Source organism: Pholcus phalangioides, unplaced genomic scaffold (assembly GCF_987345545.1).
Source record: "Pholcus phalangioides strain wild (caught in Gottingen) unplaced genomic scaffold, Ppha-v1.0 ptg000030l_1, whole genome shotgun sequence".
Taxonomy (NCBI): Eukaryota; Metazoa; Arthropoda; class Arachnida; order Araneae; family Pholcidae; genus Pholcus; species Pholcus phalangioides.
In genome coordinates, this window is record NW_028301620.1 from 8,206,183 (window position 1) to 8,219,661 (window position 13,479).

Here is a 13,479-nt window from a genome sequence, read left to right on the forward strand (position 1 = left end):
CGGGAAGACACAACATCGTGACATTCCTTCATCCAGCATTCATTGAAGGACTTGTTCTTGCATTGTGTGCAACTTTGGATGTTGAGTGGTAATGCTCTTCACATTAACAGACATGTTCATGTGCATGATGTTGCAGTTTACTAACAATGTTAATTAATATCTTTGAGGTGAAGCACAACATACTACTCTGGCTGGTCTGGGTAGTTGGCACTTAGTAGTTATGTTTTTCTCTGGTTAATTCGTAAATGTTTTTCGTAATGTTCTAATTGTGATGAAGTGGTTCGACTTGAGTATCGGATGTCTTCCTGTGATATGATGTACATCAACTTGTCGATGAGTCTGTCTTCCATGGTTCTCTTAGAACTCATTGCAGATAGTGATGCCGTCATCATTTGGGGAGATCATTTCAATGATCTTGCTAAATGATGATACATGTTCATCCACTGGTCTACTAACAACCCAATGTCATTGTGAGTTCTAAGAGAACCATGTAAGACAACTCATCGACAAGTTGATGTACATCATATCACAGGAAGACGTCTGATACTCAAGTCAAACCACTTCATCACAATTAGAACATTACGGAAACCATTGATGAATTAACCAGAGAAAAACATAACTACTAAGTGCCGACTAACCAGACCAGCCAGAGTAGTATGTTGTGCTTCACCTCCAAGATATTAATTAACATTGTTAGTAAACTGCAACATCATGCACATAAACATGTCCGTTAATGTGAAGAGCATTACCGCTCAACATCCAAAGTTGCACACAATGCAAGAACAAGTCCTTCAATGAATGCTGGATGAAGGAATGTGGCGATTTGCTGATCTCTCAATTGTGATCATGAACTCTCGCCATTTGAAGTGGATTAGTTTCCCGATTGTAGTCTGATCCTACAGAGAAATCATGATGATTTCTTAGGTTGATTAGATTGCCATCAATGAAAACTGGTGAGATTGTTATTTATATTGAGATCAATGGCTAATATAATTTGACAATAATATAAAACTAGTGTAATTTAATAATGTGCAAAATGTGTGAATAAATGACGTAATCTGAAATTTGCCAATATTTTTTTTTTCAATTTGCCTAAAAACTTATTTAATGGATGTAAGAATCGCGTAAAGAGAGTAGCTGAAGAATATGGCACAATAGCATCAGCCACGCGTCTTCGCTCATTCACATAATGCTGTGGTCTTATTATCGAAATAATCAAATAACAGCAAATAACTGTGTACCCATTTGTGGAAAATCCCTTATTATTCACGTACTTCAAAACTAAAGCTCATAATATCGCATGTATTTTTTGTATTATCAAGACATTCAACTGAAATTTCCATGAGTTACAGTATATATTTGGCAATCAAACAAATGAAAAATGAATTTATATTTCTTGTGAATATGCAGTTAGTAATCGTTTACTAAAAATACTTGTATTTCACTGAATAATGATTTGCGACATTTTAAATTTATAAACTGTAAATTTTTTAAAAATTAGTTGAAAACTTAGCATGTTATAAGCACAAAAATCATGCAAAAAAATTGGAATTTTTATAGAAAATATTCATATTTTGAACATATGTGCTATTCTCACGAAAATGCACAGATGTATTGCACAAAGTTGAAAAAAAATATTGTAACAAAGTCAAGTTAAATATAGTTTTTTATGAAAACGGTTGATTAAAAATTTGTTTTCTTATTCAATTTTTTTTGTTTCCTAAGTGCAGTTGCAACTAAATTTTCACTGGAAATGGTTAGTACCAATATAAAGTATACATGACCGAAATTTCATAATGATTCACCCAGTATTTTTCTAGAAATTTGGGAAAATATGTGTCTAAACTCCAAAAAAGACAACTTTTAGAAACATAAGGTATGTGTATGGCTCCATGTTTTCTGGTGACTGTCATCTATCAGCAACTTTTGTAACTGTTCGAGCATCTAACGCTTGTTGAATGGCAACAAATTGTTTCAAAAGTGAGAAATACAGGTCACTTGTCACCATTTCTCACAAGAAAAAGGGCCCAATGATGCCTTTGAAGGAGATTGCAGCCCAAACAGTAAGTTTTGGGCAATGGAGTGGTCGTGCGTGAGACAAATGTTGGTTTTCGGTACCCCAAAATCGCCAATTGTGTCTGTTAACGACACCATCCAGATGAAAATGTGCCTTGTCTGTAAACCATATTCGGGCGACATCGAAACCAGAACCGGGAATACATGACTTCCGTAATTTCTTTCACTATACGCTAATAGCAGTCACGTTTCAACGGCGAAATCTTTGACGACTGATCGTTCTCACCATCTGAGCTCTTTTTATAGGGATCTGTAATGCTGCCTACGGCACTATCTATCGGCACAATTTCTAACTAAAATTTTGAAGTTTCTGTATCAGATTCTTAGTTTTTTTTAATAAACATACCACTGGTTTCATGCTTCTATCTATCACCATTTCAGCTTTACTTATTTTCAAAGTTAGGGGTCCTTCGTGAAACACCCGATATATGTTAATGTAGTTTACAATATTCCCCTTCACAGTCAACAACTTCGATACTATAAAAAAAAAACCATTTGCCACCAACCTCTCCGATTTCAGAGTTTATCAGAAAACATTTCATAGATGCAGTGCTTTTGTACAATGTATTATCTCTCCCCCCTCAGAAATTATGGTATTCTTCAATGCCAATGTCTTCTTTCATTTTTGTTTTCAATTGTTCTGAGTTGTAGATTAGTATATATTTTTTTCCACTCTTAATGTATTTCAGAAACCTCTTTCAAACAGCGCTGCTTACGCTAGCAATGATGTTGCGACTCATTTCACTGGTGTGCTGGAGTTCCGCAGAGGTGGTAACAAACCATTTGTTCACCGTGCTGGAAACACAGACTCTATCCAGGACCAAAGAGAGAAATTTAACAGACCTGCTGCTAGACTTTATCAGCCTCCCCGTTTAAGAAGAATGCAATGATACTGCATACATTACATTGTGTATTAGTTACTAAAACCCTGTTCCAGAATTTGGTACATTTTGCAAAGATTAGAATGCATAGGGAAAAAACCCTACATAGCCCTAGAAAAGCCATAACGAGATAAAATTGGCATTGTGTGTGTGCGCGCATTTGTACATCATTCAAATAAGTGGAAAATTATGGAGGAGGAAAAAAAATCATTAGTAAATTTTGTTTTCTTTCTAAAAATTTTGCTTTATTTCAACCCGGCAGCAAGCACCTTAAAATTTAGACTCAGTGATGTATATAGTAGACCGAATTTTTGCATTATAGTGATGCTACAGTCAAGTCAAACCTCTCAGTATAATGTCTATGCCTTTAACATCAGATTCTTGAGAGACATTGCCAGGGTAATTAGCACACACAAACCAAGCTCAATTTCATCAATCCCACTCATGAAGTAATTTCTATCAAGTTCACTGGGATGAGGTTATATCAAGGTCTGATTATCAAAAATACCAGGAAAATTTTTTTATTTAAATGAGGAAAACTTATTCAGAATATTCATCATTTAAACAGCTTCTATCTATCTTTTCGTTGCCCCCCCCCCCGTCACATTGAAAATGCAAGCAATTGGGCGAGCATGGGACTTTCCGAACCTTGATTTTTTTTCTGTTTCAAGAGGAAAAAAACTTATAGAACTAAGCACATTTTCTAAGCTGCACTAGGAAGATAGCAATCTTGAATTCAGCCACGGCAACAATGAAATGATTCACATGAAAGGTAGAATTCATTTCAGAAGGGGTGAAGTTCTAAGGGAAAGACCTTAGATCCTACACATGTGCTGCTGAGTTAAGTAAATTTGTGCAAGTTTGTAAATGATATTTCTATGATTGTATTGAGAGATAACTAATTGTGGATAATTGACTATTTCAAAAATTTGGAAGAGCAGCTTTTAGAACAATCTGTTACAAAGATTGATGGAGGTAACTTTTTTGTGCGCAATCTTAAATAAGTGTGAAAGTAATTATTTTTGATGGTGTAGTTTGTAATACATTTGTGTATAGGGGGAAGAGAAAAAAAATTAAAACCCAAGAAGATTCTGATTAACGTAACCATTAAAATAATTTATTATGCTCATGCTGAAATCTCAAAGTATATATTAGATTCCATTTGATATACTGTCTTCCAAAAGTTAAGCACACAACGGCTTATACAACACAACAACATTTTAATCTTGTCCTCCTGGATTGAACTGTTAGTGGAACATAAACGTGTGGTACTCAGGCATACAGTCCTTTTCAAGTGGAGCCTTTGGCACACAGTGCTGGCAGATATTGGCTTACTAAGTGCTTACTTCTGCAGCCATGGATGAAACTGCTCTGGAGATCCCTTGTTGATTTTGCATGGCTACTATAGCAATATACCGATCATCAGAGGTGGGGGGGTGGTAATTCTTGTCAACCGGGCAACTCTGAGTTGTTTGGAATTGTTTCTATGATGGGCATATTGCTAGAGTAGCCAAGTGGAATCTACAAGTAACCTTGCAACTGTTACATACATGGTTGCAGGCAGCATCACTTGGTAAGAAAATATCTACCAGTACTATGTGCTGAAGGCTCTACCATAAAGGGACTTTACCAGCACCTCCTAGAGATAGAAACCTCTGCACGGGCTGCCATAAATGTCTTATCAGACTACCTAGCAAGTTTGCCACATTTTGAAACACAGTATCCTATTTCATTTTTTCTTATTTTGATTTTTGGATGTGGGGGCATAGAAATTGTCAATTCTGAGCCTGATCATTTCTTTTCAGCACAACAATAATACTGTCTTCTAAAACTCCCATCAGACTCAATTTGAAACTGAAATCATGTTTTCATTGAATTTTGACTTGTTTCTACATGCCAAAAAATATGATTAAAATATTAATCCAAATATTTTTAGATAGTCATTTATCCAAAATGTTATATATATATATAGGTATACACTTTAAGACAGAATCAGTTTAGTTAAATAAATCAAGTTAAATTGCAAATTAGTAAACAATTTGCATTAATAAATGATCATAACAAATGCGCAATTCATTTTATCAATAATTCCCAATAAGTGGAATCTACTGAATAGCAAGAAGTTGTGTGGGAACAAGCCTTTGGAGCAATCTTCAAAATCGTCTCACAGTCAATGTTCATTGCCTAGTTGTTGATACAAGGAAATGATCAGTGGAGAGGTTTCATGCTCATGGAAGGTGATGTGGCTTTTCAAATCTGTTATGATAAACAACCTTTATGTTTGAGGTAACCCAAGAATGTTGAAAATCGTAACAGCTAATATCTGGTGAATGTGATGGCCATCTTGTAAAGAATCATGAATGATAACATGATCTAAAAAATATTATTCTTGAACACACTGTTCTGGCAAAGTTTACAAACATCTTCATACATGATAAAAGGCCATTTCATGCATGTGCTAGAAAATATATACTTTGTATGTAATACATTAGACGCTGCATCTACTTGTTGTTCTGTAGTGGACTAAACAGGGATGCTTTGATTTGTATTATCCTGTATATGGAGATGATTCTGTTTTTTAACGTTTATTTGAAATACAAGTGAAAAACATACCACATTCATAACACGTGTACAATACAATGGATCAGCATGAAAAATATCTTGTTAGTAAATCAGAACAATGATTTGATATGTGGAAAATGTTTTTTTTTCTAATGTAAGTTTTGAAAATGGTTATGGAATTAAAAATATGAAGAAAAAAGTTTTTCTTGATTACTAATTGTGTGTAGAAACATCATAGTCAGACCTCAATATAACAAACTTCAATTTAATAAAAATTTTTCAGAAGTACCTGTGTGTGTGTATATATATTTGTATATCATGGCCGCCATCAGGGCCCTCACGCAAAAAATTAGAAAAAGAACAGGGACGTATATATATCCCCAAAAATAACTATATATATAAACAAAAACTCAAATTATTTTTTTTACAGCGGTATTTCAGTATCATATAAGATTGACTTGGGCCGAAGCAAAATGACTTTTTGGGCCAAAAACAGTGTACTAGCAACCATAGGTAATTCTTTTCTGTTGCTCCTCACAAGATTTATTACATTGTTTTTTGGAGTCTTCCACAGTCTATTCTATCAACTTTTTTTCTCAATTTAGTGCAAATTATGAAGATACTAGTTTTTTAAGACACTCCTTCGAGACGACTTCCAAAAAGCATAGTGCAAAATGTGTAAACTACAAGGTCCAATGTGAATAAGTCAAAGTGAAAATCGGATGGTTATACTAGAGGCCATCCATTTTTCTTAAAGGGATTTGTTTACATTTTACTGTTCAATGCCAGCAAGATCATTTTTGACACATGAAGCATTTTCATTCCTAGTGCTTTGTAAACATTGTTTATTCCTCTGCATGTCCTAAATATACAGAGGAAAATTGAATGATATTGAGTAGCATCAGTTACAAAACTTAGATTTTAAGATACAAAAAGAAAAAATATTTTTTATTCACCATTAGAAACCATTAAATTTTTCTCATCCGCTGCATCAACTAGTTAATTATCATCAGAGTCACTCTCATCTTAATTGCAAGGAATAATTTATATATATATTAATAGTGTTTCTATAATACTATCCATGTATAACCCTTCCCCCCCCCCCTATTTTTGGGACTCAATTTTATTTAAAAAGGGGTTCCTTACACACAAAATACAGCATATCTCCTACTGGTGAATTCTGGAACTTTTTTTGCTGAACCATCCTTTCTAATGACTTGGAAAGTCAGATAAATTAGTTAATATTTGATGAGTCTGGAAAAAATTCTTTGAAGAGAAAAAACAAGCTTGGAAAAACATTTAGTAGCTTAAGATATTCAATATATTTATTTCTTCAGGAGTTTTGGTCAGGGAAAATAATCAAAAATTTTTCTGGGAACCCAATATCAGCGATTCTACAAAATGTTGCACTATTCGAGTTATTAGATCAAATTACAGATGGCTTTGAGCAGTGTCTTTTTAGTGTACCAAATTCCCTCGATTTAAAAAAATCTGTAGTTTAGCATGCGATAAAATATTTGCACTGAAGAAAACGTCATACAAATGAAAGGGAAAACAGGATTTTTTTGGATTGCATGGGGTGGAGGGGAAGGGGGTTTGATATGACCAGTTTTCCCATGATGCTTATATATTTTTTCTCTCCATCCCGCTTTTTTAAAATAAAAATATTTACCTTTTTTTTCATATTTTGAATGAATCCTTTTTTTTTCAATCCTACACTGAAATCAATGATCAAAATTCGCTGACCTGTAAATGTAGGCTAAATATGAATATTGTACTTGCATATTTATCATATTAAATGTTTTTTTCATAGAATTCATTTTAATTCACTGATTTACAGTAATGCTTCATTTCCTACCATTGGTAATTTTAGAAATAATTGGCAACTTTGCTCACTTTGGGATCATATATAACAATTCTCCCTTTCTTTTGAAATCCTAATTTGAGATATTTTTCGTGAGAAAACATGGCCATATTCTGGAATTGCACACACAAAGCCTGAAAGAGTAAAATTTTCTTCCTTCAGAGAAAATTTTTCATTCAAGCGAAGCACAATTTTAAGGAGTTTTCTATGAAGAGATGAAAAATCAGAAGAACCTGGTTTCCTGACAGGTATATTTCAATGGGGTTAAAAAAAATCGGAAAGCTTCCAGGTAAATTGGAAGCATTGGCATCCATGAATTATGATCATTGTATACAGTATTGTGACATTTGTGATGCGTACTACAATAGTACTATTTAACACTAGGACAATGGATAGCTGCCATTTTGCCTGCAGTTGAAAAAAATTCACAGAAACTTCTTAAATTAATACTCATTTGGTCTCTTTCACCTATTTGTGTTATAAACCCTTGTTCATGTAAAATTTTTGACGGAAGCGCTTGTTATGACAAAGAATAATCTCTTGTTTTGTTACTACAAAAGAGGTTTCACTAAGTTTTTTTATTTTTGCACTCTTGTAATTCATGGCTTTATTTTTACGCAGCAGTACACTTTACACTTATAAAGGTTTGAAGTTTAATATGCTAGAGAATTTTCTGAAGAGATTGTATGTGTGTAATGAAATAGCCGTCAAATCCTAAGCAATGTAAAATAAATATACAAGACAGCTTTTCAGTGCTGATCGCATTGTGCACTGAATTAATTCATTGTGTTGAAAACATCAATGACACACATTAGTAGAGTAATCCCACGTCAAAGTAGCTTTGCGGTCAAAATTATTGCTTCAGTCATTCTAGTGTCAATAACTGTTTCCGATAGCAACTCCAACTGCCTCAAAAACTCAACACTTTTCACTTAAAATCATTTCAACAACTAAAAGCGTAACATAATTTAAATTAAACAAAAATCAGGGAAATAATTCTTACAAATATATAAATAATTTATTGATCCTTCTTTTTTGTCCGAGAATACAGGATGTTTGGTACATCCGCAAATAATAAAGATCCAGAAAAAACAAGAATCGTTCCTGTCCAATGAGCAGCAGTGAATTCATTTTGGAAATATAAGATTGAGAATATCAATGAAATGAACTTCCGAAGAGTAATCACCATTGTGACAGTCAGAGATGAATAATAAGTCGAGAGTGTGAACACGGAACGAACACAAACATATCTTTGTAGTTCATTAAGGTAATAATGAAAAGATTCAGTTTCTCTTTTTTTTTTTGATAGCAATACTCATTTTCATTAGTGAAATTGAGCATGAATAATTTTGTGCAAAGCTATTGAAGAGTTTAAAATTATAAACCTTACTGTATAAAAAGAAAATAATAATGATAATAAAGTCTGATTCAACATAAGGCCAACAAAGCTAGAGATCACATGATTATTTGTCTGACCTAGAGAATATTCCCTACTGATATTACAATACCCATGAATATATGAATCTATTCACTATAAATATATTCCCAGTGCGTCAGACAGAATGTGAGCAAACACATTGAATTGGCCATGCCAGAGAATTGGACGAATAAAGTCATGTGATTGTGATCTTTAGCTTTATTGGACTTGAGTTGGCCGTGGTATGCCTCTGAAACTACACTATGATATTGGAGGTCCTGCACCCGCATGAAAAAAAACTGACTTGAACAGATATTCAACTCATTGTGTGTGCTTCAAATCGCCATGAATCGACAGTATTTGAAACATTGGGTGCCTCCAAAGTTTTATTGAATATTAAAATTACATCGCAGCAAATATTAGTTTTTATACAGGGGAAGGTGCAATCGTCCATGAGTTCCCGCTAATACAATCGAATAAAGCTAATCACGTATAAAATCAGCAATAAATCAATAGAAAATCAGCATTAAATCAATAATAAATCAATAAAAGGTTTGATCAGCATTAGGTTGAAAACACAGTGGGGCAGCGGGTAGAAAAATCAAACATATGGATTCCTATGCGGCTGCATATAGTGGCATGCACCACAGCAGAGTGGGAACTCCGTTCCCAATGATAGAAGCAAGGGAATCAAAAAACTTTGCAGCTCTGCTCGTTTCTGTGTGGTTTCAAGATGTCAAAGGGCTTGTCTGTAGTGTTCCCGCTGTAAAAAACCGTAGTTCGATCAAAAATATCTCCAGAATGAATGTTTGTTTTTCAACGAACTTTGATTTTACTGTGGATGATCAAATGAAAACAATAATTTTCCAATATTTTGAGTTTTACGTTAATTTATCCTACATCATGAGTGGGAAAATAGTCTGAATTAAAAAATCTCGTTTCTGTTGAAAAATTGACAACCTTTATTTGTTTATTAATTTTCTGTGCACTTAAAAAATAGTGATATTCTCACCACACTATTTTTTTCTAAAATGATATCTGAGCATTGATTCTTATAATTATGAAATTTTTGCCAATTTTCGCTTCTCTATCCTTTTAATTTTTTGCTTTGCTTGCCGCTGCACTATGTGTGTTTTAGCCTTAGAGCAGTTAAATTCAGTTTACCTGCTTTTTTTTGTTAATAATAAATAAAAAATATACATGAATATGTAAGGATACTGAGTTAGCACATTACCCAAAAGACACAGCCACATCACAGGAATGTCAATCGGTAATTGTAGAAATGGTTCTGTAAAGTAAAAAGATAATAAATTAAGTACAATCGAATGTCTATAAATCAAATTTTCGATACGTCAAAGTAATTTTAATCTTTTAATTTTAATGCCTAATGAGGCAGCTGAAAGAAAAAAAAGATATAATTTTAGTGCAACAACAAACTGATCATTACCCTAGCTCTGTCCCCACAGGCAGATATAAGCTGGCTAATTTTATTACAATGATACACCAACTTACATCAGCCATTCGTTCCATGACTAATGACATAAGTCGAGGCAAATACAGTCGATGCTCGATTTTTATGAACCTCTAATTAACGAACACTTTTTATGAACTGGTCCTCTGGCCCGAACAGTATGACATGAAGCTAATGTTAAAATCTGCTCTATTTTAATATCTGCTTTTATTTGTATGAACTCTTTATTTTACAAACTTGTTCTTCTTCTGCTATTTTGTTTTATTATTTTATTCTTTTAGCAGCTACCTCCAAGTTTGTTGTAACTTAAAAGTAAATTTTGATTCGGATGTTCCAAGTGTCCTAAGAGAAAACAGAGAGGGGGAGGGAGATAGAAAGAGTTCACCCCCAATTTGTCATTGCCAACACACAGGTCCATATGATTGATGACGAGGTTGTCCATAAAGTGAACACGCGTTGACAATGCAATTCACTCTTTGTGCATCATGATTGGATAAACTGGTGGTTTGAGAAATGGTATGATACAGTAAGTTATTGATAAGGCAATTTCCGTATCGGATGCCAATTGAACTCTACTTCAATTAACTGCTGTTCATTTACCTTCCTCATAATTTCAACAAAGCGGAAAATTTAAAAGTAGATGAAAAAAAAAGATTTTAAAAGAAATTAACTTTGTGTTCAAGTCTCATACAGAAATTGTCAAAACATACAGATTCCAAAAAGTACAATGAGTACTCTAATCAAAAATCTCTAATCAGTACTCTCATCAGTAAAAGATTGTTTCTACAGCAAGAGTGGATCCTGCAGTGTTCCATCATCCCAAAAATATTTCAGAAAAGCGCTATTTCAGGATCTCAAAAGCACACTTGGTGCTTGGCTCAGGAAAATAAGAGGCAAAAATTCCCATCGAAGGAAACCTTTTGAAACAACAAGCAGAATTAAAATCACTTATTATTGAATACACCACATAATGTTATGATACAGCAAACAAAAATCTATAAATATAAAATTGATTTTCTGTCTGTGTGTATGTATGTTCTCTATACAAATCTACAATTTTTGATCAATCGTCGCCAAATTTTGCATATATACCAAATGGGACCCGACTTGAACGATAGGCTACTTTAAAATTTCGTCAGAGCAGGGCAAATGCCCCAAACGGGCAACAATGGTTTTTGGGCCTCAACAATCACTTTCGGAACGTTTACTTTGGTTACCGTGGTTCCCTAGCAATGTGTTTCAGACGTGTTTTATGCCTTTACAATGGTTTGTCACTTCTCTAATCCTGTTAGCATATGTATAATAGTTTATGCCTTTATAATTGTTGGCCACATTTTCAGTACTCTCAGTAATGAGGCTTTTTGAATGTATGTCATAATCATCATCAGCATAGCTTTGAGGGTCAGGAAAAGGGTAATCCTCATAGAAACCAGTGTTAAAATTTCTGATTTTACTGCAGAAATGCGAAAATTTGGCGGGGTTTTTGCCACGCATCAATAATTTTGAAATTTTTTTTTGAATTCTAGATTTTTGAAATATTGAGTTCGCTTAGAGATATACGAAGCCCAGGAGATTAAATATGAAGTGATTAGCCAGACCTACTTTTGAGTTGAGATCCATGCAATAACATTGATTTCAACTTTTTATTTATATTTTCTCAAGTATGAAAATTAATGTCTCCTTATTGTTTAACTGCATAAATTCACATATAGTTTAGATTGTTTTAAAATTAACTATGGGCTCATAAAGTACATCGAAGAAATTCCAGTTTTAATATTTTTCGAAGCAGAAACAGGCAGATGAATAACTAGAACTTCAGGGGAAGGGGAATTGAAATACTTGGCACCCCTTGAAAAAGAAAAAAATATATATATTCATTTCTATGTTTCTTTAAATCTAGATTTGTTTATTTCATGAGTCGCGCAGTAAGTCGCCAGTTGGTTCAACTTGAACACGATTTGTATGTCCCTCAAAGAAAGAGGGAGATATCACGTGATCCATAAAGCCTCATTGAAGAAACCCCGGGCGGCGCCGGGTATTACAGCTAGTATCATATATACTAGAATATAAGCCGAGGGGGAAACTGCTTATACATGAATCAGTTTTTAGGAAGAAAATATTGACTCACTTTATCTATATGACCTCCATATGAATAGTTTGAAGATTTGTGACATCATAGGACTACTTTAAATGACACTACTAATTAGTAGAGGGATTTTTTTTTGTAGCTATGTTCAAATTCCACAGCACCAACAATGTTAGAGCCAAAGCAAAAAAAAAAAAAAAAAATTCAAAAGCGTCATTTACTTTGGTACCAGGTTAACTAATGTTGATTTTACAGCCATTAGATGTGAACATCAACAAGTCTTTTGAATACAGAGGCCACAACAAGCAAATTGGCAAATGAGGTGCCTGAAAAAAGACGTCCATAAAAGGAATTTAAGGAATGGGCAGAGATACATGGGAAAAGGGGGGCACCCCACCCTGCAGCATGAAAGTCAGGGCTTAATAATCTAATGTATATGCATATACGGGGTGATTATAAAAAAACTATCCCGACATATGGGCCCCTAACTATCATACCATTCACAGAAACTGAATGAAATTTTGGCATAAGGTATTTTGAGGTATGCGCTCAAGAATGATATGGAAAACAACAGTGTCACTCTAACAGTTACGGTTACAGTGAGAAAATTTCGAAAATATCAAATGGCAACACCAAGTTTTTTGTATTGGAATGCGATCTACATACTGAAAAACACTAAATAGCATTGGAATGGCACCTGTAGCACGAAAATCCCCAGAGCTAGGCAAGGAAAAAGTAAAAAGGACTTTGCCGTGCACCAGAGCATTAATGTTTGTTTCATTCGTCACACCGTTTCTTCGGCTGAGATCCCAGCCTGATTAGTCCCCCACAAGGTCATGTGGAAAATTTGTGAAACACAATAAAATGCTTTATTTTATGCTACTTCTCTGTCCTTATTGGTTGTCCTCACTTTTAGCCTATCTACCGCCGGTGATTTTCATGCTGCAGTTGCCGTTCGAACGCTATTTAGGGTTTTTCACAATGGAAATCACATTCCAATACAAAAAACTTGGTGTTGCCATTTGATATTTTCGAAATTTTCTCACTGTAACCGTAACTGTTAGAGTGACACTGTTGTTTTCCATATCATTCTTGAGCGCATACATCAAAATACCTTATGCC

The 13,479-nt window shown here is 34.1% G+C and overlaps 2 protein-coding genes across 3 annotated transcripts in view; one reads left to right on the forward strand and one right to left on the reverse strand.

Moving 5' to 3' along the window:
- LOC149067535 (uncharacterized) overlaps positions 1-5,729 on the forward strand; it is a 35,410-nt gene extending 29,681 nt beyond the window's left edge. The window contains exon 10 of the mRNA XM_089252646.1: positions 2,766-5,729. Within this exon, the coding sequence (XP_089108772.1) occupies positions 2,766-2,966 (201 nt within the window). The 3' untranslated portion in view covers positions 2,967-5,729. The remainder of the gene's footprint in view (positions 1-2,765) is intronic.
- A 2,653-nt stretch (positions 5,730-8,382) lies between these two features.
- The window catches only part of Efr (ER GDP-fucose transporter), a 36,604-nt gene continuing 31,507 nt past the window's right edge, over positions 8,383-13,479 (reverse strand). The window contains exons 9-10 of one of the 2 annotated variants that reach the window (XM_089252628.1): positions 10,019-10,088; positions 8,383-8,633 (exon numbers count right to left, since the gene is read on the reverse strand). In XM_089252628.1, coding sequence (XP_089108754.1) covers positions 8,402-8,633; positions 10,019-10,088 — 302 coding nt within the window. In that variant the 3' untranslated portion in view covers positions 8,383-8,401. The remainder of the gene's footprint in view (positions 8,634-10,018; positions 10,089-13,479) is intronic. The other variant, XR_016195344.1, reaches the window with a different exon arrangement.